The sequence below is a fragment of the Balaenoptera physalus genome (assembly GCF_965194825.1).
Source record: "Balaenoptera physalus genome assembly, chromosome: 1".
NCBI classification, from domain to species: Eukaryota; Metazoa; Chordata; class Mammalia; order Artiodactyla; family Balaenopteridae; genus Balaenoptera; species Balaenoptera physalus.
Genome location: NC_138882.1, coordinates 41,557,633 through 41,581,485, shown reverse-complemented (window position 1 = coordinate 41,581,485; position 23,853 = coordinate 41,557,633). Strand labels below are relative to the sequence as shown.

Sequence of the window (23,853 nt, the reverse complement as noted above, 5' to 3'; positions counted from 1 at the left end):
CACATACAGATATACACACCGATAATACACAGACACACACACACAGACACACACAGATATACACACTGATTATACACAGACACACACACACACAGACACACACACCGATAATACACAGACACACACAGAGACACACACACAGATATACACACAGAGACACACACACAGATATACACACCGATAATACACAGACACACACACAGATACACACACAGACACACACACATATATACACACAGAGACACACACACAGATATACACACCGATAATACACAGACACACACACACAGATATACACACCAATAATACCACACACACAGATACACACACAAACACACACACAGATATACACACAGAGACACACACACAGATATACACACCGATAATACACAGACACACACACAGATATACACACCGATACATACAAGACACACACACACACACACACACAGATATACACACTGGTAATACACAGACACACACAGAGACACACACACAGATATACACACCGATAATACACAGACACACACAGAGGTATACACACATATACACACACACACATGCACACAGATATACACACCGATACATACACACAGGCACACACACAGATATACACACAGATACACACACAGAGACACACACACAGATATACACACTGATAATACACAGACACACACACACAGAGACACACACACATATACACACAGACACACACACACACAGATATACACACTGATACATACACACAGGCACACACACAGATATACACACAGATACACACACAGACACACACAAAGAGACACACACAGATATACACACCAATAATACACAGACACACACACACACAGACACACACACAGATATACACACAGATAGACACACACACAGAGACACACACACAGATATACACACCGATAATACACAGACACACACAGAGACACACACACAGATATACACACTGGTACATACACACAGACACAGACACACACACAGATATACACACTGCTACATACAGATAGACACACACACAGACACACACACAGATACACACACAGACACACACACAGATATACACACACACCACACACACAGATATACACACACAGGTACACACACAGACACACACAGAGATATACACACAGATACACACACAGATATACACACTGGTACATACACACACACAGACACAGACACACACACAGATATACACACTGATACATACACACAGACACACACACAGATAGACACACAGATACATACAGATAGACACACACACAGACACACACACAGATATACACACACCACACACACAGATATACACACACAGGTACACACACACAGACACACACAGAGATATACACACAGATACACACACAGATATACACACCAATACATACACACACACACACAGATAGACACACAGATACATACAGATAGACACACACACACAGATACACAGAGATAGACACACAGACACACACACAGATACACACACAGACACACACACAGAGATAGACACACAGACACACACACAGATATACACACACAGATACACACATACAGACATACACACAGATACAGACAGGTACCCACAGATACACACCACACACACAGGTATACACAGATACACACCACACACACAGGTATACACAGACACAGATACACAAATACACACACACACATAGATACACACACAAAGATGTACACGCACACTGAAACCACAAGCTCCCTCCCTGCAGGCTGGATTATGGGTCCTGCCCCTTGAGTGTCAGAGCTAAGTCAGCAAACCTCATGGCCTTGACTTGGGGGAACTTCTGTGATTCTGAACCACCAGCCCCTGGGCCCATTTCTGCTACACCCCGAAATAGCCCCATGGTTTGAGATCCTGTATCAAAAGGAAGCTCAAAATTCTACATCTCTGGAGGATCATCTGGTCCTGGGGGGTAGGCAACGTCGGCGGTGCCCACCCCTGTCCTGGAAGAGAGTCCCAGGAGCTGCGATAAAGCCAACTCTGCACTAAATTGTTCGTCACGCAGGAAACACGATGAAACTCCTTTACCAATAGAAGGTATGGGCTAAAAACGTTCTTCTGGGCTCCTTTTAAATGTCACTTTCTCAGAGAGATCTTCCCAGCCCGCTCTGATTAGGTGCCTCTGCCACCGCACTGTTCTCCATCCTTGTGTGTTGCCATTTCCTTCAGAGCACCTGTCATGGTGGGCAATTCTATTATTTTGCAGCTGGTTTATTGCCGGTCTCCTCTAGACAGCAGACCCACAGGGCAGGGCCATGCCGGCCTCCTTCACCACTGCAGACTCAGGATCTGGCCCAGTGCCCACCTCATAGTAGATCTCTGTAAGGGTTTGTCAAATGAATCAACTTAACAATATAAAATGGTTCTAGATGAGTTGTGATAAATTGATGGATGATGGAGCTATGAATTAGCGGTGGGTGTGGCATAACCAACTCTGAGAAGAATGCTGTGGAGGGCAATTACTCTCCTCTCCCACAAACCATTTCCAGATTGAGAGGACGGCGGGCAGGAGAATTGTTCTGCCCTCTGCGGCATTTCTGCTGAGATTGTGGTCCTGTACACCCATGGGGGTTAGGGCCTAACCCAGGCTTCTTCCTCGGCACAACTTTCACTCCTGACCCTCCGAAGGCACTGGGCTCATTAAGTGTTAGAGCTGGTGGGACCCCATAGATCCCAAAGATGCCTCCATGTCACAATCACTGGGGTACATTTAAAAACACCAATTTGTGGACACTGCTAGGAGCTTAAGTCCTGACTGTGGCACATACTGTGTGAGCTTGGGAAAGTTACTTAACCTCTCTGTGCCTTGATGTCTTCACCTGTAAAATGGAAATAATAACAATCCCAACCTCAGAGATTTATTGTAAGGATCAAAGTCAACAATGTACCTAAAGCTCTTGGTGCAATGCCTGACTCAGTAAATACTGAATAAATGGAGCTATTATTGTAATGATTATCTCACCACTAGTTAGCGGCTGACGTGGGGCGAGCATCCAAGCCTCCTGATCCCGGATCTAGTGTTCTTTCCAACACGTCACTCTGAATGTGCACACAGCCCTCCCTCTGAGGCCAGGCTCATACTCGGCAAAGAGGACATATGGCCGCTGCCCTGGGACACTTTAGTCAAACTGAATGGAAGAGAGAACTGCACCTGAGAATGAAGGGCAGCTCTGACCCCTGGGGAACAGGCAGCTGGAGAACATGGGAGTTCAGCAGGCAGGTTTTGGGTCCTTTGGGAAGCCCTTTGGCTGCTCCTGTTAGCATTTCATTATGGAAATATTGGGAACCAAAAATAGATGCTCTTAAGGGGAGCTTAATCCTCTGGGCTTTACAAAACAGCTGCTGGAGAGTTCCATGAACCAACCACCGGGGGGCACTACTGTCCCATGCAAGTGGTTGCTGGTGAGCCAGAACCGGTCAGAAGTTTCCATGAAAATCCCAACACCCTTCCACAACCTCATGCCCCAGCCTGTCCTGCTCAGGATCCTGTGGCTCGGGTCCCCACAGATCACCAGTTCCTGGTCCTAGAGATACCTCTTCGCAACTCAGCCCCCTGCTCTCCTCCTCGGGGACCCTTAAGAGCCAGGACAGTTCTTGCATCTATTTTCCTGGCTTCTTCCCTCCACCCCACCCCCAGGACTAGCACAGCACTGGATACACAGCAGGCATGTGCTGGTTGGTAGATGGCTATGTGAAGTCCGATGTAATTAAGACATTGTGGAAAGGAGGCTGCCTGCGCTTTGGGGGAATGGTGAGAGTGTGGAGTAATATGGATCAGAAAGAGGGTTAAGGCTGATGGTCAAGGGGAGGGTCATGGCTAAATGGGAAAGCAGGGTGAGGGGACTCCAACAGGGAGGCGGCAGATGTATTTCAGAGACCTGGGTAATGAGAAACTGCTCCACGTCCAGGTCGAATCCTTACCTCAGGGTCCTGGGCGGCAGCGCCAGGATATTATGGGGGTGATGAGCCCAAGCAGCCCAGCACTGCTCAGCTGACCTCCAGGTGGGCATTGCTGGCCCCAAGGCCATTGTGGTCTCTCCTGTCTTTGGGGTGGTTTGCAGCTGCCACCATCAGGCGGGGAGCTCCCACGGGTGGGCTTGGATCCCACTGCCTCCTTCTGGGTGAGGCCCCAGGGCTCAGCACCCTGAACCTGTATCACATGTCCTTAGTCCAAAAGTCTCCCTCAAGAGACCCTCAAGAGACCCTCAAGGATTTTAGAGTCTCTGCCACGAGCCTAGCATATTGCATCCTAATTCCACCTGCCCGGAGGTTAGCCTCCCCCAGAAGACTTGATTTTCAGGTGCAATATAATGAGACAGAGTGGAAAGAACATAGGAAGGGAATAAATCTTGTGTTGGAATTCCAGCTCTAGATCTGTTAGGTGTCAGAGGTGTGTTTTCCCTGAGACCAGTTTGTCATCTGTAAAATGTTACTACCTCCTTGCAGAGGATCTGATGAAGGAGCAAATACCTAGGGCACAGGGCTCATGCCTGTAATCGTCCCTGACACAGCAGTGAACTTAGACAAGAGGTCCACAGAGCCCACAGCAACGCTGACTAACAGCATGAGTGTGTAGAGGGGCAGGAAGCCGGGTCCAACTGGGAGGGGTGTGCAACAGGGTGGGCTTGCCTGGGTGGCGGTGACTGCAGCCCCGAAGGTGCAGTAAACTCAGTACCCCAGGAGGAAGAGGAGTGAGAGGAGAGCAGGAGTCTCCCTCAGGAATGGGGAGAAGCCGGCAGCAGCATGGTTGACAGGTCACACCCACCAGCCACCCCCTGCAGGCCCGGGGCATCCAATTCCCAGACACCTCAAGGCCACACCCCAGACTCTGCCTCTAACACTCCCCTCTCAGCTGCCGCTTCTCTCCGCTTCTCTCCTCTCTCGGTTCTACCGGAGCCCGGCTTCCCTCAGGTGGTCTGGAGCTCACACGGCTTCACCCTTTGCCGGTGCTTTTTAATTTAATTTAATTTATTTTTATTCTTATTTTTTTAATATTTTTATTTGATTTTTGGCTGCGTTGGGTTTTCATTGTTGCACGCGGGCTTTCTTTAGTTGCGGTGAGCGGGGGCTACTCTTCGTTGCAGTGTGCGGGCTTCTCATTGCCGTGGCTTCTCTTTGTTGCGGAGCACGGGATCTGGGCGCACGGGCTTCAGTAGTTGTGGCATGCAGGCTCAGTAGTTGTGGTGCACGGGCTTAGTTGCTCCATGGCATGTGGGATCTTCCTGGACCAGGGCTCGAGCCCGTATCCCCTACGTTGGCAGGCGGATTCTTAACCACTGCGCCATCAGGGAAGTCCCTACCGGTGCTTTTTTAGATCTCTTCCAGCACCCTCTGCAGCTCATGCATCTGACTCCCATACCCCATGGGCCTCCAGAACCTCAGCCTGCGGGAGCCCCAAGTCCTCTAGTCACCCTGGAGGGAAGCTGGGGTGGTGCTGAGAGCGGGGTCACAGCAGGGCCTAGGCTGAGCCGGGCAGAGGCTTGGCAAGAACAAGGCCGTGGGCCTGGCTGCAGGGTGGGCACTGAAGACCTGGGCAGAGACCCTGCGGGTGAGGCCTGGGCCAAGCTCAGCACAATGGGCACCTGTGACATTAGGCCTCTGGCAGCAGGACTGAGTCTCCAGCTGGCAGCCTCTGAAGTGAGGCACTGGGCAGGGCGGGGCAGCCAGTGGAGGACCCCAGTGACCCCACAGGGTGGGGACAGGACAGCAGCGCAGGGACTGACAGGGCTGGATAGTCTGGGCAGATGCGCAGCTCCTTTGGCCATTTTTTCCCTTTGGGCTTCAGAGCAGGTTGTCCCAGGAAGTCCTGAGAGAAGAGACAGCTCAGATGGGCCCTGCCCGGCCCAGACAGGACAGCAACAGTTGGGGCAGGGCTTCTTTCCTCCAGCCTGAAGGCTTCCCAGGACTGTCTGTGCTGGTTACCATCTGCTGAGGTGGTTGCCAGGGGAACCACTTACTATCTGTATATGTTTCCACATGACAAGGCTGTGCAAAGGCTCAGGCGTGTTTGGTCCAGGAGAGATCCCGAAGCAGCGATGCCCAGTGGGCTCTGGAGACCTTGGCCGGAGGGCAGGAGCTGTCGTGAGGCCCCAGAATTCAGACCTACATCCCTGAGTGTAAGGTGAGGCGGGGGGCTGCCAAGAAGAGGGGTGCCCTGGGTGTGGGAGCACCAATCCATTCACTCATTTATTCATTTCATCAAACACAGAAGGTGCTGGGCAGTGTGCTAGGTGGTGGAGAGAGCTGAGAACAGGGCAAGTGCCTCACAGCCTGGTGCAGAAAATTAAAACACAATTGCCTCCACAGGAGTATGCTGGGTACCATCTTGGCAGAGAGGGATCCAGGAAAACTTCCTTAATGAGGTGATATGTAAGCCAGGATAAGATTTTGCAGGTGATGTGGGCAAGGGGTAAGAGCATTCCAGGCAGAGGGAACAGGATGGGAGAGGGGCCAGGGGAGATTGTGAGGGAGGCACCTCCTAGAACTGAAGTCACTTAACTTCTGGAGTGTGGGGTAGGGTGAAAGCTGGGCAGGGACCCAGACCATCAGGTGCGGGCAGGGGTGGGACAGGCTGCACCACGGTGGGTACCCCCGGGCACACCTGATCTTAGGCCTCTGGCAGCAGGACTGCAGTCCGGGCAATGCCCTGGGGGTAGAGGGGCACGATTCCCCATTGCCCTTGGGACTCTGGGAGAATCTCCTGGGCTTCTGGGGAACCAGAGAGTCTGAGCTCTTAGAGGCAGGTTCCGTCAGGCGAGCTGGGTTACTGCTCGTAGTTCTGGGCTGAGCAGCTAGAGTCCAGGGAGAGAGAGAGAGAGAGAGAGAGAGAGAGAGAGAGAGAGAGGGAGAGGGAGAGAGAGAGAGAGCGCACTGTAGCTGGTCACCCTGACTTCTTCAACCCCAACCTTTTGCCAAGGCCCCAGACAAACAACTAAATGTTTCTTCTCACCTGGGTCCGTGACCCTGCTGGAAGTCCAAGAAGCCACCAGTCCTTGAGGTGAGGGTGGAATGGAGTGCAAGGGGGGGAAACAAGAAGGTGACACTGCCCGGTATCAGGAGTCTGCTGTCACATACATGCATACTGCATGTGTATTACATGCACATTACATACACAACTGAGCCTAATCCTAGCGTCAGCCTTGTGAAATGGGTATTTTGACCCCCCCCCTTTTTTTTTTTTTTTTAAATGTGTTTGCCTTTATTCCTTTTTTTTACTTTATTTTTTTGGCTGTGTTGGGTCTTCGTTTCTATGCGAGGGCTTTCTCTAGTTGTGGCAAGTGGGGGCCACTCTTCATCGCGGTGCGCGGGCCTTTCACTGTCGGGGCCTCTCTTATTGCGGGGCACAGGCTCCAGACGCGCAGGCTCAGTAGCTGTGGCTCACGGGCCTAGTTGCTCCGCGGCATGTGGGATCCTCCCAGACCAGGGCTCGAACCCATGTCCCCTGCATTGGCAGGCAGAGTCTCAACCACTGCGCCACCAGGGAAGCCCTTGACCCCCCCTTTTAAAGGTTAGGAAACTGAGGCTCAGAGAAGCTAAATAACTTCTCCAGGATCATACAGGTAGAAAGTCATGAAACCAGGATCCAAACCAGGTCAGTCTGATGCCAAACCCTGTCTCTCTCTACAAGACAAATGTGATTTACTGCTATGTGCCAGGCACCGAGCTAAGTACTGCAAACCAAAAGACAAGATAGCATCTCTTCTCTGAGAATCTAATGAGATCATGTGGGAGGAATGACCGCAGATTGTATTTTCCCAGCATGGTCCATTGCCCCTTGACTCTGGGCAGAACTCCGTGGCTGCCTTGGCGAGTAGAAGTGATGCTGCCTGGTGCCAAGGCCGGGTCATAAAAGGAGGCACAGCCCGGACCTCGCGCTGTGAGAAGTGACACGTGGAGAGAGCTGGAGCTTGGGCCGGCAGCCAGAGTCACCACGGGACCTGCGGTTCCCACTCTTCCCTCACAGAGTTCCTGACACACACAGTCTCTGAGCACGAAGAGTAGCTGTTTCACGCCACTAGGTTCTGGGGGTGATTTGTAAGCCATGGTCACTGGAACGAGAGCTTTGTGAACCGTAAAGTGCTATACAAGTGTCAGATGTTATTAGTAAAACTGAGTTTGGCATAAGGGGATTGTGTTAGTGTCTTAGGAAGTAAACTTTGTCTTAACCGGGGTTCTCCCCCAAAGCAGAGACTGAGCAGGGGCTCACATTTTGGAAGTGAGTCATGGGACCGGCCAGTTCAAGGGTGTGTATGGAGCTGATTCCGGCTGTGCCCGGCTGGGGCTCAGCATCTCCTGGGACCCCTGTAGAATGGGCCTCGGGGTGTGGGATTGGTGTACTGGCTCCAGCCCTGTTGGTGGAGGGTTGCTCCCGGGGGTTAAGGCCTTGCGCTTGCCGTTGGGAATGCCTCAGAATGGCTCAGAGCAGCTCTCATGGCAGAGGAGCCGTGGGAAGAGAGCTGAGTCTGTCACTGAGGGATGACACGACACGTGCTGGGCTGACTGTGAAATGGAGCATAAGAAATGAGCGACACATTGCGGTATCAAGGCAATAATTACATCTGATGTCCCAAACAGACGCCTGCAGGGCCAGCCTCTGCCTGGATAATTTCCCCACCAGCCATGGGGCAGCCTGCCCAGCGTGCCTCTCCAGAGAAGCCTGGGCACCTCCAGGCCTGCTTGAGCAAGGCCTTCGTGGCCTGGAAGCCTCCAGGAGCTGACAGAGCCCCAGCAGGCCATGCTTGTTGGAGTCTGGGGCTTTGAGAAGCGGCCTTTTGAAGGAAGCCAGTGTAGAGGGCAAGGCTGCTTTATCCAGACCCTTAGTGTTTCTCCTGGAAGCTAAGGAGGTGGTGAGCAGAGCCCCCTGGAGCAGATGCCTGAAGGACATGAGGCGTCTGAGTCTGGAGGTCATCCGTCCAGGCTGGGACCCGGGCAGGATGCCCTCTGCACGACCGTACCTCTAGGAGCTGGCTTGCTGGTCAGGCCCCTCTGCCCGCTCTCCTGCTGACCAGTCAGCTCCATCGCTCTCCCCTCTGGGATGCTCAATACTTAGTGGTCTTATCTTCCAAATGGAGAACCAGGCTCCCTGCTCCCAGGCCTTGTCTCCTGCCTTTAAACCTTTAAGTCTCTTCATCCCTGTTATGGGCAGGGAGCCGGCTCCGTTCCACCTGTCGGGGAGGCCCGGGCAGCTGCCCGCCAGGAGCACAGAGAAGGAGGGGTGAGTACCCCGGCTGCGGGAAACATGAGGCAGGAGGAGCTGCCTGGGCATTGCCTGGGAGACGGTGGAGGAGATGCACCTTGCAAGAGGAACTTAGATTTGGGGAAGGACTTCGTGAATTATACCAATATCAACAACACTCCAATGTGCTGGGCACCTCTACCTTAGGCCAGAAATTGAGTGTCCCTTCTGAGAGGTTGAACTTGAACCTGTGTGGTTAAGAACCCAGCCCCCATCCACTCTCCCATCGCCTTCCCCTCACCTTCGCTTCTCCTGGGTAAAGGTCATAGCTCCTTTCTTCCTTCTTCATTCCAAGGTGGTGCATGACCTTCCCACTATGCCTGGGGTCCCCCGCTGGGAGGAGGCCTTGCCTCAGCTGCTGGTGAGGCTGGTGCAGCTCTGTCCCTCAGGTCTGCTGAAGGGTTTCCTGGGATGCAGGACTTTCAGTGTAAAACCCAGCAAGTCGGGAAAGGTTGGCCACCCTAGGTGAGTGTCTGTGCTTTCGTGTTTGGGGGAGACAATCTCATCAATAGGCAATTACAGCAAAGTGGGTGATTGCTAAGCTATAGGGGACCTCAGAGGAAGGCTTCCTGGCAGAGGTGCATCCAAGCTGAGTCTTCTAAGGATATAAACCTTTAAAGCAAAGAAGACATGACAAACAAATGTGGGAGAAGGGGTAAATGGGGCAGCAGGCTTTGGGCTCCAGGGATCTGTGTGTTTTTCTTTAGGTCCCACAGACACCAATGATGCAAATCCCCCCGCCAGCCTGCATCCCCCTCCCCTGAGCTGTACCTACCTTTAGTGGCGCCTGTTTGGGGTGCCCAGATTTGTGTGTGCTCTGTCCTGGCAAAGGCTGACTTGGAATCTCGAAATGAGAGACATTCAGAGAAGACCCTTGCTGGGGTGTAGGAGGTGGTCTTTGAAGTGTAGGGCAGGGAACTGGGCAGAATTGCCCCAGGAGTGGGGATCCTACGACCCTGAGGGAAAAATGTGCTGTGATGGGGGCAAGGGGAGGAGAGGGGAGCGGGGGAAACAGTGGTCCTGGAAAGTTCCCAGGGATCTGAGTTTGGAGACCTTGCCCACCTTGCAGAGACGGGGCTCCAAGGAATGGAATCCTAGCCCATCCATTGCTTGGTGATGCGGGAAGTGGGTGGCACATAAGTAAAAGTCACCTCTCGGGGGTTCCCAAGGACTTATAACCATTTGTGTTCATTCATACATCATCTGTTTGGGGGCAAAATGTCCCAGTACAGACTACCTTGGCCGCATGAACAACTTCCTGAATTCTAGGCCAAAGAGTCCTTCTGATAAATTCTAGACCCATTCTTCTTGGATGGCCAGCAAGCTCCCTGCTTCTGGAGTGGGACCCAGGAGTTCACCATTAGTCTGGACACACCAAAGAGTAAAGCAAAGGTCAAACGTGGTCCTCCGAAAGGATCTGGATGAGTCCTCCCTGCGGTGACTGGTAAAGCATAAGTGGTGTTTCTCAAAGTACATCTGGGCCCAAGTGTATCACAATCTCCTGGAGAGCTCATTACAAATGCAGTTCCCAGGCCATGTTCTAGAAATACTAAATCATAAGCCCTGGGGGTAGGACATAGGAATCAGCATTTTGAACAGTCACCCTAGGAGATTCTTCTGCTTAAAATTCTTCTATGTAAAAGGTCTCTCTAGGGGGTAGTTGCTATTTGTTTAAATAAAAGACAAAGTTGTATGTCAAGTTTATCTCTACAGTAAAATTTCCAGGATTTCTCAACCTTGGCACAATTGACATTTTGGACCAGGTAATTCTCTGCTGTGGGGACTGTCCTGCGCGTTGCAGGATGTTTAACAACATCCCTGGGGGACTTCCCTGGTGGTCCAGTGGCTAAGACTCCACGCTCCCAATGCAGGGGGCCCAGGTTCGATCCCTGGTTGGGGAACTAGATCCCACATGCCTCAACTAAAAGATCCTGCATGCCACAACTAAGATCTGGTGCAGCCAAAATAAATAAATATATATTTTTTAAAGTCTTTAAACCAAAACAAAAACAACATCACTGGACACTAGATACCATCACTAGACACATGCTACCACTAGATAGCATCCTACAGTTTTAACAACCAAAATTTTAAAAATAATAGCTCCAGACATTGCCAAATGTCCCTTGGAGGGAAGAATCCTACCCTCAAAAGGGATTTCCTTATGAAATCTGACCTGAGTCCAGCATGTTGCATGTGCTTCACCATCTTTGGAATGACCTCCAGGGCAGGCTCTGCCCACACTGGACCCCGGCCCTCCTCACCACCTTCCAGCTGCAGAAGGGGCTGAAGCCAGTTCATACCGTCACTCTCCTGGTTGTGGTGTAAAGCCAGGCCCTTTAATAGCTTTCTTTCCCATTCTCCACCCCTCCACCTAATGCACCCCATTTCTGCCACATCTCTTGGATGCCCCTGTTGCCCGGCCCCCGCCCCCTCACAGGCCGGGGAGACAGAAAGCAGGCCAGCAGAGACAAGGGGTGTTCATGAAGCTCCAAGGAGAGGGCACATGTGGAAGAATTCTCCTTTTGTGAAAACAGGAAGTTTATTTTGGTGCTTATTCTAAAGTACACATGGTCATGGTACAAAACTTGGCAAGTACACAGCAATATAAAGAAGAAATAAAGGTCACTCGTAATTCCTCTGCCCCCATAGCCCATGTTGACACCTAGGAGGTGTCCCCCCCTCAGTGACTATTACCTCCCTGGCTGGTGTGCGGGCAGGATACCTAGGTGGGTAGAACACTTGACCAAGGGCAATAAAGGGCATTCAGTGTTCCAGGTTAAACGTCTGCTTTATTCAGATCCGGTGACCAGAGGCCCCAGCAGCCTGTTTTGCAGGAGAGTTTGCATCTGAGTGTCTCCCTGCCTCACCCTCCCAAGAATGGTCTCCTGCAGATCAGAACTCGTCCTTTATGTCAAAATGGGGCTGGTCTTCAGGCTTGAAGTCCAGGTTGGGGCTGCCGTCCTCGTTGAGGATTCTCCGGGCTGTGTAGCCAACGATGGGATATTTGGCTTTGTACACTTTGGTGAAGACATCATCCAGGGATTCCAGCTCCTCGGCTGTGAGGCCCGTCTTGGGGAGAAAAGCCCAAGAAATACAGGGGTAGGAATGAGTGACTCGTGCTTGCCACCGGCTTCTCGCCAGCCCCGACCCCGACTTTACTCGCCCCACGCCCCCTAATGCGAGGGAAAAAATATATCAGAAATCAAATCGTGGACAGTTTTTTCGAGACAGCCCTGTGTGTGCGTGTGTGTTGCGGAGGTTACGCGTGGGGGCAGCAATGGCTGCACCGTGTTTGTGGTCTGACTGACGTAGGAATTAGACTCCAGAGAACCCCCAGCCTGGCCGGCATCGGGGGGCGCTCTGCAGTCTGCAACCACCTCCTCCTGCCCGATTAAGCCCCCTGCCCACTACACTCGTCCCCTCACAGATTTACACGCCCTTCCTCCCTCTGTAGTTTCTTGATTTGCTTCTGTAATGTTGCAGCTTAAGACTGTGACTCACCTGAGCACAACGGGGGTGAATGCCAGCCTTTCTGTTGGGATTACTTAGACCCCGAAATGGTTTTGGTTAATGCTATTTTCTCCTTCACAGAAATATGAGCGCGGCGGAGACTCTGCTCCCCCACCCCGTTCCTCCCCTGAGCTCCCGGGAGTGGCCTGGAAAGCGGGTCTCAGGGACTAACAGCAAAGCTATCAGAGGCTGGGGGGTGGCGGGTGCAGACGGTCAGGGGGATGGGGCAGCCAGGGCAGGCTGGAGCCAAACTCTGAAGATCAACTGAGTTTGATCTCAAGTTCACAAGAGTTCAGACTTGACTCTGTAGGCAGTGGGGAGCCCTGGAAGGTTGCTGAGCAGGAGGGGCACAGGAAGATATCTACTTTAAGAAAACAACTGGCTACCTCTGGAACAGTAAATAGACTAGTTAGGAAGCTTTGCTACTGCCCAGAGGTGGGGCGTGGGGAAGAAAAAAGGCCATGGCCAAGGAGGTGGGACACTTTGACAGAGGCTCATTGTCTCGCTCACAGTGTCGTGGGTGAGGTCTGCAGGATCCAGGGACATCTTGGCCACCCCTCTGGTGGAGTCCTTCCCGGTCAAGGCGTTGTAGGGCGCTCCTCGTCCATAAAACTCTGTAGGGGGGAGGAAGGAAGAAGATGTGAGTGGGTGTGCACAGAGCAGCCAGGAGCCTGTACACGGCAGGGGGCGGGGCTTCTGAGACCCCACCCCACCCAATCCTGCAAAGGCTCGGCTGAGGGGAGGGACATCAGTGAGGGTGGGGGGTCCAATAAGCCGCCCCCAGCCTTCCGACTGGATTCCGCTAATTCAGAATACGGCATAAGTCACACATGCTGGGCTCAGAGGTGATTTTTTTTTTTTTTAAATACAGAATGAAAATAATCCCTTAAAAATATTTAAAATGTAAACAAGAGGGACTTCCTACTGGTGGCGCAGTAGATAAGACTCCACGCTCCCAATGCAGGGGGCCCAGGTTCCATCCCTGGTCAGAGAACTAGATCCCACATTCATGTTGCAACTGAGAGTTCACATGCCGCAGGCGAGCCACAACTAAGGAGCCCGTGAGCCACAACTAAGGAGCCCGCCTGCCGCAACTAAGACCCAGTGCAACCAAATAAATAAATATTTTTAAAAAATGTAAACAAGAAAAATGTTCTGTCTTCCTAAATGTTCATGGAAGCCAAGTCTACTTCCATACATCTTTTGTTTGGTATCAAATAAACAATGAACCATTATAAGACTACTTCCACGATATCAGTTGTAGTTTCCATTAGGGAAAACATGAGATGGCATTAAAACGTTCTATAATGTTCTATGATCATGACTCTTTGCTAAGTAATACTTTTCTTCTCACTGCTTTATCTAGGGTAAATCATCCAGTTTGACTTTGATTCTATAGGCAACAGGCGGCCATGGAAGGCTTTTGAGCAGGAGCGTGACATCATGAGAAAAACACGGTTGAAGTGCCTCACTGACAAAGACTGTGAACTCATGCTGGGGGGGGAAAGGACCTGCCCAGCATTCCCTCCCTTCCCTCACACCTCCAGCACCCACTCAGGCTGCCACGCTCCCCAGAGGTAAGGATTCATAAAGCCAAGCCACTTACCCTTTCCAGAAGTGACATCGAACACCACCCCTTTGACTGCCATGTAGATGGGCTGATCTTCCTAGGAAGCAGGAGAGAAGCTGTGAGGAGGAGACAAAGAGCCCAGCTCCGCCAGTTCAAGTGAGTAAAATCTCTTCCCATCACAGCCGGTGCAGAGGGCGGCGGGTGAAGTTACAAGCCGGTCCTCAGGGAGCTCGCCCCACCTGCGCAATGTCATGCCCACTCACAGAAACCTGGAAAAGTCACGAAGCATCATGACAAGCCTATGGCAATACCTTTCCCAGGAACTGAAGCAACTCCGTACAGATAAAAACTCAAAAGAATATTAAATGAATTACTTAAATCAGTCCATGGGACTTCCCCGGTGGTCCAGTGATTAAGACTCCACGCTCCCAATGCAGGGGGCATGGGTTCGATCCCTGTCTGGGGAACTAAGATCCCACATGCCGCATGGCATGGCCAGGAAAAAAAAAAAATTAAATCAATCCAAATTTCATCTTCATCGATGTACATACATGGAGGTAATCAGTGTAAATGATCTATTTTATATCAATATTTTGCTTCCTACAGGTAATATTAGTTCATACAAACATTTTCATGTATTGAAATAACCAAAACAGCTGTCACTTAAACAGTTCTATCTTATTTTAGTGATACTGTGTACCTGTTTGTGTAGCTATTCTATTTTGGATCACTTCCAATTCCTGAGAACTATAAATGGCAGCATTACGAATATCTTTCTACAAGTTACTTTCTAATTTGTTGAGTTATCTCCTTGAGGCCTATTTCAATATATCGAATATAAGTAGATGAACATAATCACTTTTTATATTTTACCAGTTTGTCCTTCAAAAAGCCATTTATGGTACTAGAAATATACAAGCAATACTGTTTCCTTGCAGTTCCTTGGGTTTTACACTTTATTTTTTGCTATATTCATGGGTATACAAAAGGAAAGATAGAAAAAAATGTAATTCCCAAGCGACAGATAAGGACTCTGGAGGAATTTAAGTTAAAATCAGAAGGGGCCTTGAAGCTAATCTATCTAACACCTTCGTTTTACAAATGCACCTTCATTATCCAGGCCTGGGGAGATTATGAGACCTACCCAGAGTCACAGAGCAAATCAGAGGGAAAGCAGTTTCTGGAATCTGGAGCCCAGGAATCCAAGGCTCAGTCCCCTCTCTGGCCTGCCCCACCAGAGGGCACACAGCACTAGGACAGTGCACTTGCCTGGGACCAGGAGAGGGTGGGTGTCCTGGGAAATTCATTCAAAAGACCCAGGGCCACGAAGAAAGACACAGGGAGTGGGTCGGAGGTACCCAGATGTTAGGGAACCAGGGGAGCCACCTGCATCAATGAGGCAGGGCCTTTATCTTTCCTCTGGGTCTTGGGCTTGCTTGGCCATCTGGCCTTCCTCCCTGCCTGTGGCCAAGCAGGGCCAGGAGGGAGTGCCACGTGAGCTACCATGACAAAGGGATACCAGAGCGGTGTGGCAGAGGAAGGAGGGCCTCTTCCACACCTGGGAGAGCCCTGGAGCCTGGGTGCAGGCAGGAAGGCGGGAACTCCTGGGCCTCCAGCACCCTCAGACCCTGCAGCAGAGGCTGGGGACAGAGCAGAAGTTCCTCACTGGTGACTCTTCTTGAAACAGAGAGAAACTACTACAGATGTTTTCTTCTGCAGAAATACCTGGGCCCTCCAATGGTCTAAGGCCATGTTTTTCTAACTGCAATTGGCATTGGTAACATATTAGTGGGTCATGGAATCAATTTAGTGATTTATCAACAGATTTAAAAAAAGATGAAATAGGGGAAAAAAAGTTCAAAATAGAGCAGAAACTAGAAAACATCAGAGTGCCTCACACATAGTAAGAATGAGCATAGTTTCACGGCACTTTTGTTTCAGTTGTGTGTGTGTGTACACCAGGGTAGGATGCAAAATAGATTCCTTAACACAGCCAAAACGTCTGCAAGCCGTCATTTTATTGTATAATTAGAGAGGGTGGTTTCACCTCTTTACTCACCTGCCTCTATCCAACAGCCTTCACTGTCTGTATATTCTTTATTGTCTGTCCAGGATGATTCTTTCAGAAGAAGTACAAGTCCTACTCTTCACTATTAAGTTTTAGAAAAGCAGAAAACAAATGTCACCCCATCCCCCCTTAGTACAGATTCCAGGGAGAGCTGGTGAGTGAGCACAGACAAATTCCATTTACAAAGAATAACCCTAAAGCCTAGAGGGGCCTTGGGCAAGCTCAGGGTCCAGGGTTGCCCTAAATAAACTCAGAAGGTAAACAACATTTCTGGTCATGCTTGCCCTCTGATACCTTCTTCTGAGCTGAACCAATATACCCCCGAACAGGTCACTGCTTGAGTGATGGAAAGGGAGGCTTCTGGTGGTTCATTTCGTTTGTACAAACTGGAGAAAGCACAGCTTGGTCCACCTCTTTTACTCACTAGCTGTGTAACCTTGGGCAAGTTACTCAACCGCCCTATGGCTCCTTCCTCACCTGAAAAATGAGATGATGATAATAGCTCCTTCCTCACGGGTCATCATTAAATGATTTAATGCTTTAAAGTGGTTAGGACGGTGCGTGGCAGAGTTGGCTCTATATTGTGTTTGTTAAATACAGACATCTGGTCCCAGGCCCAGAAGTCCTGCTGGAGGTATGGGGGCAGGCGGCCCTCCCCTCCCTGCATTTGGTATCCTACGGTGCAAGTAAGGCAGAAAACATATTTTCTGAGGGTAGCAAAAGTCAGTTTCGCCCTTGGAGGGTGGAGGATGACATTCGCTCGGGACCAAAGAGAATCCTCGAAGTCACCCCAGCCGCCCTGCCCCAAAGCTAACTGCTTCATGACATCTGCTTTCCTTAATAAACCAATCCTCCCCCGCCTTTTTCCTCCATTGCTAAGGCAGGGGAAAATAACATTCACGTGCCATTGACTCGTCTCCGTTGGGGAAAATTCTGCAGATTCCAGCGTCTGACATACAGGTTAGAACGCCAGCAGCAAAGAAGGTATATATACACCTCTCACCCCCAGTCCTGCCACACATTTATTTCCCGAGGAAGAACGATGACCAAACTCATGAATGGCTTGTGATTTATGCTGTTTTTCTATTCTAGAAGCTCGATGTGAGGGTAAGTCATACAAGAATATTATTTTGATCATGTTGCCTGGGCTGGGCCATCAGCCACTCATGCTGGTTACTAGAGGCCTATAATTCAGGGCAATTAATATATTTCAGGTGTGATCAAAGGGAGGGCAGAGAAATTCATATTTACTGAGATTCTACCGTGCTAGGTTCTCTCCGTATGTTATACATGTTTACTTATACTAACGTATGTCACTTAGGTCAATTTTCACAATGACCTTCTGAAAAAGGTATTACTATACCTGTTTTGTAGATGGAGAAACTGAGGCTTAGAGTTTAAATAACTTGCCAACAGTTTCTCTGCTGGTAAATAAATAGCCAGAATTCAGACTCACACCTGTTTGATTCTAAAGCCCTTCCTGCGACATTCATCCTTGTCGAAAACTTGAACGCCAATCTTTGACCTATAATTTGTAAACAGTGAAGCCCTGCTAAAAGAACAGCTGATGTGACACGGCGAAAGCTGTCAATGAAAGCGTGTGATCAATATCTCCAGTTATAAGGGCAGCTGAAGAAATCAGGGACCACAGGAAGGCCCTCTGGACACATGTGACCTTTCTCAACCTACGTTCATTTTTGTTCAACGTGCTTACTCTGTGATCTATGTGTTATCTACAGGAAAGGTCCCTAAAATGACCTCCTCTTTGCAAGCCTTACTAGGATTACTGGGAGAATGGGCTTTGAAGAGGCACCGGGGAGGCTGGATTTCAGCAGGTATTCCAAGAGGACTAATTCATGCCGGAAGCACACGTGTAGCTATCTTCACACTCCCACGTGGGAATGATTCAGGGAGCCACACTGTGGATCACTCTGACAACCTAAACTGCCCCAAAGGGATAAAGTAGCACAGGGCCTCGTGTAGTAGATCCAGAACACAGTAGGTTCTGTGAAAGACACCAGCAGCCGGGACCCCTGTCTTTCGTGATTTCCAATCTGAAGCGTCCACTGAAGATACTATGCAGCTTCCTGCCGGGGTGCCCGAGCTCTCACCACAAACCAGGCAGCAGAATGTGGAACTGGTGGGTCTGCCTTGGCTCTCGTCCAAAAGGATTATAACAGGAATGAGAATTCATAGCTAGATGTTTCAGAATGACTTGTTATACAAGGTCCACAATCCCATAGCAGAAACCCTTGGGGGTCAGATGTGTTTTGGAATGCAGAATTTGTCAGATTTTAGAAAGGTGTTATGGGGCACATGCCAGAGCACCTACCGGGGTCTGAGGCAGCACCCCATCGTCATCTATATCAATATTTCCACAGTAAAGCATAAACATGAATATTCACACTAAGTAGGATAAATAAAGACTATAAATAGACTCGTGTAGCTCCAAAGGGTTCCATCACCAAAGGAGTTCAGATCAGGCAGGGTTCTGCTGTCAAATGATGTAAAAAAAAAAAAACCTTCTGGGACTTCCCTGGCGGTCCAGTGATTAAGACTCTGCGCTCCCAATGCAGGGGGCACGGGTTCGATCCCTTGTTGGGGAACTAAGAACCGGCCTGATGCACGGTGCGGCCAAAAACAAAAAACCTTCTGCTTCTCAGAGCTTATTTGATTTCTGAATTGCATAAGAGGATTATGGGCCTGTTATAGTGCCTCTTGTTTGTATCTTTAATAATAAGCTAATAAGAATAATAGCAGCTAAGATTGATTAAGGCTTACTATGCTAAGACTACACTAGGCCTACTACGCTATGCACTTTGCATATCGCCATCTCATTTAATCCTCACAAAACCCCCATGTAGAGTAGGAACTCTTATCCTGTAGCCATTATCACGGTCAGTTTTATGTGTCAATTTGGATAGGCGACAGTATCCAGTTATTCAGTACTTATCTAGGTATTGCTGTGGAGGTATTTTGTAGATGTGATTAACATCTACAATCAGTTGACTCTGTGTAAAGGAGATTATCCTGGATAATCTAGGTGAGCCCGAATGCCATCAGTTGAAAGGCCTTAAGAACAGAATTGAGGTTTCCCCGAGGAGGAAGAAATTCCACCTGTGGGCTGCAGCACCGCTCCTGCCAAAGGTTTCCGGCCTGCCCTTCCTGACAGCCTGCCCTATGCATTTCAGACTTACCTAGCCAGTCTGCATGATCACATAAACCAATTCTTATAATTAAAAACATACCTATATATATATATTTTTCACTGGTTCTGTTTCTGGTGGAACCCTGACCGATAACAAGTACCACAGATGATAAAAGAAAATTAAGACTCCAAGAGGTTTAGCTATTTGCCCAAAGGGACTCAAATCCAGATATGATTCAAAGGTATAATGCTCTAACTATACTATTTGCATAATGTATTATACAAACGGTAACACTTCTGAGAGTGAAAGGTGGTGCTATTAATAATTATCCCAGTACAATAGGCATAAACCAGAACCATCTAGGGCAAACCTCAGCACAGGGCAGCTCTAACCAGCTGCGCTCAACTGCCTCTCTCCTCTCTTACTCTCTCTGCCTGCAGACATCCTCTGGGCACCACACCCCAAACAATTCTTTCCTTAACCTGCTTCCATCTCAAGCCTCCCTCTCTCCTTCCGGCAGTTGCGTATCAATCAACAATATCAGCATAAAAAAACCAAGAGTCTTTTCTCAGTCCTCATCCTGAACCCTGGGCATGGTTCCTGCATGTAATCTCCACTAGGAATTCTCTCTTCCCTTGGACTCTGTGCTGGGGGCCCCCAAGATCACCCCCACATTTGGAGATTCACGAGGACGCATAGAACTTAGCATGTAATTGTACTCAGAGCTATGATTTATTACAGTGATGTAGTAAGGGTCATAGGGGAAAGGACACAGGTAGAGTCTAGAGGAATCTATCTACCTGTGGACTTCCTTACACTGTCTGCCTCCCATGAGGCGCCACACAGAGCACATTCTTTCCCCGGCAACAAAATGCAGCAACACGTGTGCAATGTTTTTGCCCAGGGAAGCCCATGAGAGACTCAGAGCCCAACGTTTTTACTGGGGACCGGCCATGCAGGCCCTCTCCGCCTAGCAGTGTTCAACATGAATGCACGGTTTGTACGAAGAGCCCAGACTGAGCCACCTTTATCTGTTAGGGAAATGCAGAACACCCTGGAAATCCAGACATCAGCCAAGGTCTTTCTAAGGACTGCGGGCCTGTTATGTTAACTCTTTTCTGCACAGGTTCCCTGACCTGGTACCATCTGGTTCCCTGCTGCTCCAAAAGACGGGGTCCCTTAACATCCAGTCACATGCCTGTCTCCCTCCTTCTGTGTTCTCAGTGACTCAGGCTTCTAACCAACCTCTCTTTACAGTGATGCCCAAACTAGCACCACTGCCTAAGGGCCAGGTTTCTAAATCCCCCTGGAGAAACTAGTCCAGCTAAGGCTACTTAACTTGGGGGTTAGGGAGCCCACACCAAGAGGGTTTTAACAAGAGAATATTAGGTTCCTTCCTTGTTCTACCATTAACTGGTGGCATGCCTCAGTTTCCTCACCTGTAAAAGCAGGAGGTTGATTCCTATCAACTCTGAAATGCTGTAGTTCCCTGATTTCCCCACCAAACCGTTCCCCCCACCTCCTGATCTAGTATCAGCTCCACGGCCCTTCCCATGTGCAGCATCCTGTTCCCACACTCCACGGCCATCACACTGGGCCCCAACAACCCGAATGTCAGATGGCTGTGAGGAATATCCTAGACACGTCCAGACTGCTGACCGATGTGGACCGAAGTGGGTGCGTCTGGGGGTGGGGGTCATCTTTGTCTCTAACCTCCGATCTCCCCCAGCTCTGGCTCAGCCTCAAGAGCACAGGCATTAAGAGCCAGTGTGAGGAGTCAGCTGCAGAGGAGGCCCGGCAAATGAGGAAGGCAAAGTGCAGGGAAAGTCTGGATCAACCCTGGACCTGTCCCCATTCCCGCCTAACCCAGGGAGCAGGCCTTGCGTCCCTCTCTCCCTCTCCCGCCACTGCCCCCAGGAGCAGGCAGAAGTGTGTGCCCGCAGCTGATGCTTACATTGAAAACAAAAAAGTTCTGAGGTTCGTGTACAGACCTCCAGCCAAAATGCGTCTCTAGGAAACAGCTCGCGGGAAGAGAGGGAGAAGCGCGGGGTGGGGTGCTCTGGCTGGGGAAGGGGGAAGCAGGGAGCCCCGAGTGTTGGGGACTGCCCCCCGGTCCCCAGGCGGCGATCCAGGCCTGGAGAGAGGAGCCCGGCAGGCTTCGCGCCCAGCTCGAAGCCGGGGCTCCGGGAGGGGGCGCCCGCCGAGGCCCGCGCCTCTCCCCGAGGCCTCCCCTCGGCGCCGCGGCTTCCCGGGGTCCCCGCCTCCCTCTCCGCGAGGCCGGACTCGGCCCGGTCCCTGGGCCCGCGCTTCCCCGCTCACCTCCTCCCCGCCGTAGCGGGCCAGCTCCTCCTCCGTGAAGAGCCGCACCGGGGGACCCCGCTCGGCAGGGCGCGGCGCCTGCCCGGCCCCGGCTGCGAGGAGCCCCGCGGCCAGCGCCAGGACCAGGGCCAGCGCGGGGCCCGCCATGGTGAGCGCACCGAATCGGGCCTGGGGCGGCCTGGGCGGCGGAGCCCGCGCGCGCGCGCCCCGCGGCCTCGGAACCCCACCCCGCGCGCGCCCGCCCGGCGCCCGGAGTCCCCGGGGCCGGGAGCCAGGAGCCGGACTCCGCGCCTTCCACGCGCTGCGGGGCGCGCTCGGCCGCTGGGACGCCGAAGCCGGATACTTGGAGCTAGGATTCCGAGGGCTCCCGACTCCAAACTGCGGACTGAGTGTTGCGCCAAACAGTGGCGTCTGTTACAGCAGTTCCTTGATTAGGTACAGAGTTGACACAGCCAACATTCCAGCAACTAGGAAGAGAGATTTATAACCTAGGACCCCAACTTTATTAATTCACTTTTACTTTTGGCTGATTTTTTTTCTTCCCAGTTGTGTTTAAATTTCGAGTCCCCAAAGGATTTTTGCAGAGGGTAGGGCACAAGACATGCACTGAAATAATTATAGCTAACATTTGTGCAAGGATTTCTTCACTGATTTATTCAGCAAATACTTTTTGAGGGCCTCCATGTACCAGGTCACTGGAGGCACATCGCTGAACAAGACAGATCCACGCCCCATGGAGCTTACATTCTATGGGCAAAATAGACAAACACGATACATAAGTAGTATGTTAGATGGTGATGAATGCTAGGGAGAAAAATAAAGTGGGCAAAGGGATAGCGAGCATTGGGAGTTGCAATTTTAAATAGGCTGACCAGGGAAGGCCCCAATGAGAAGGCAGTATTTGTATGAACATCTACAGGACATGAGGGAGGTAACCTGGGGGAGGACAATCCCTGCAAAGAGAAAACTGCTTAAATGCTGAGGAAGGACAGTGCCCGGCTTGTTGGAGGAACAGCGAGGAGGGAAGAGGGGTAGGAGGGGAGGTCAAGGAGGTAAGGGGGTTAAGGGGAATGGAGGTGGGGGGCAGATGTTGTGGGGCCTCACAGCTTATTTTTGAATGACTTTGACTTTTAGGCTGAGTGAATGGAACAGAGGAGTGTGTTAAAATATTCACGGAATGACTCTGGCCGTTGTGTTGAGAAGAGACTGAAGCAGGGAGCTACTGTTATAATCCAGGCGAGAGATGATGATGGTTTGGCCCCAGGTGGTAGCAAGGGAGGTGGCAAGAAGTGGGTGGATCATGGATTTGTTTTGAAGGTGTAGCTGGCAGGATTTGCTGACAGACAAGACATGGGGTCTGAGAGACAGAGAGGAACCAAGGATGACCCTGAGGGTTTTGGCCTGGGCAGCTGGAAGGATGGAGTTGCCACTTACTGAGATAAGGAGAGACGGTAGGAGGAGCAGGTCTTGGGGAAGATCAAGATCAGGCTTGTTCAGTTTGAGAACACTTAGATAGCCAAGTGGAAGTATCAAGTAGACAGTTGGCTATATGAGTCTGGAATTAGAGGAAGAGTTCCAGGCTAGAGATATACATTTTGGAATCCTTGGCATATAGGTTGTATTTAAAGCCACAGAATGGATGAGATTGTCGAGGAACGGCACGTGGATCGGAAGAAGGGGGGACCAAGGACTGAGTTGTTGGGGTTTGCCAACATTTTGTGGTTGGGAGAACCGGCCACCAAAGATAGGCTTGCTGTGTGCCAAGCACTTTTACGTGTATTAACTCATTTAATCCTCACTGTATCTCTATGAAGTAAGAAGTATTATTATCACCCATTTTACAGATGATGAAGCTGAGGTGCACAGACCTTAAGTGCCTTGCTCAAGGTCACACAGTAGGTGGCAGAGCCAAGACTCGAGCACAGGCCGTGTGTCCCTGAGGCTGCCCCTGACCGCCAGGCTACACCT

The 23,853-nt window shown here is 50.6% G+C and overlaps 1 protein-coding gene across 1 annotated transcript; it reads right to left on the bottom strand.

Annotated features, from left to right (window-relative positions):
• Positions 1-12,038: 12,038 nt before the first annotated feature.
• NENF (neudesin neurotrophic factor) lies at positions 12,039-22,270 on the bottom strand. The gene is made up of 4 exons (XM_082472166.1): positions 21,886-22,270; positions 14,386-14,446; positions 13,290-13,393; positions 12,039-12,338 (listed from the first exon to the last, which is right to left on the bottom strand). The coding sequence occupies exons 1-4, from the start codon at positions 22,030-22,032 to the stop codon at positions 12,162-12,164; spliced, it is 489 nt and encodes a 162-aa protein (XP_082328292.1). The 5' UTR covers positions 22,033-22,270; the 3' UTR covers positions 12,039-12,161.
• Between the last annotated feature and the right edge of the window lie 1,583 nt (positions 22,271-23,853).

What these genes read in the sequence shown, in the direction of transcription:
- NENF (XM_082472166.1), bottom strand. Translation starts at nt 22,032, where the DNA reads ATGGCGGGCCCCGCGCTGGCCCTGGTCCTGGCGCTGGCCGCGGGGCTC. An exon ending in CCCGCTACGGCGGGGAGGAG is followed by an intron (nt 14,447 to 21,885) that starts GTGAGCGGGGAA and finishes CCTGCTTCCTAG; the next exon opens with GAAGATCAGCCCATCTACAT. An exon ending in CGATGTCACTTCTGGAAAGG is followed by an intron (nt 13,394 to 14,385) that starts GTAAGTGGCTTG and finishes TCCCCCCTACAG; the next exon opens with AGTTTTATGGACGAGGAGCG.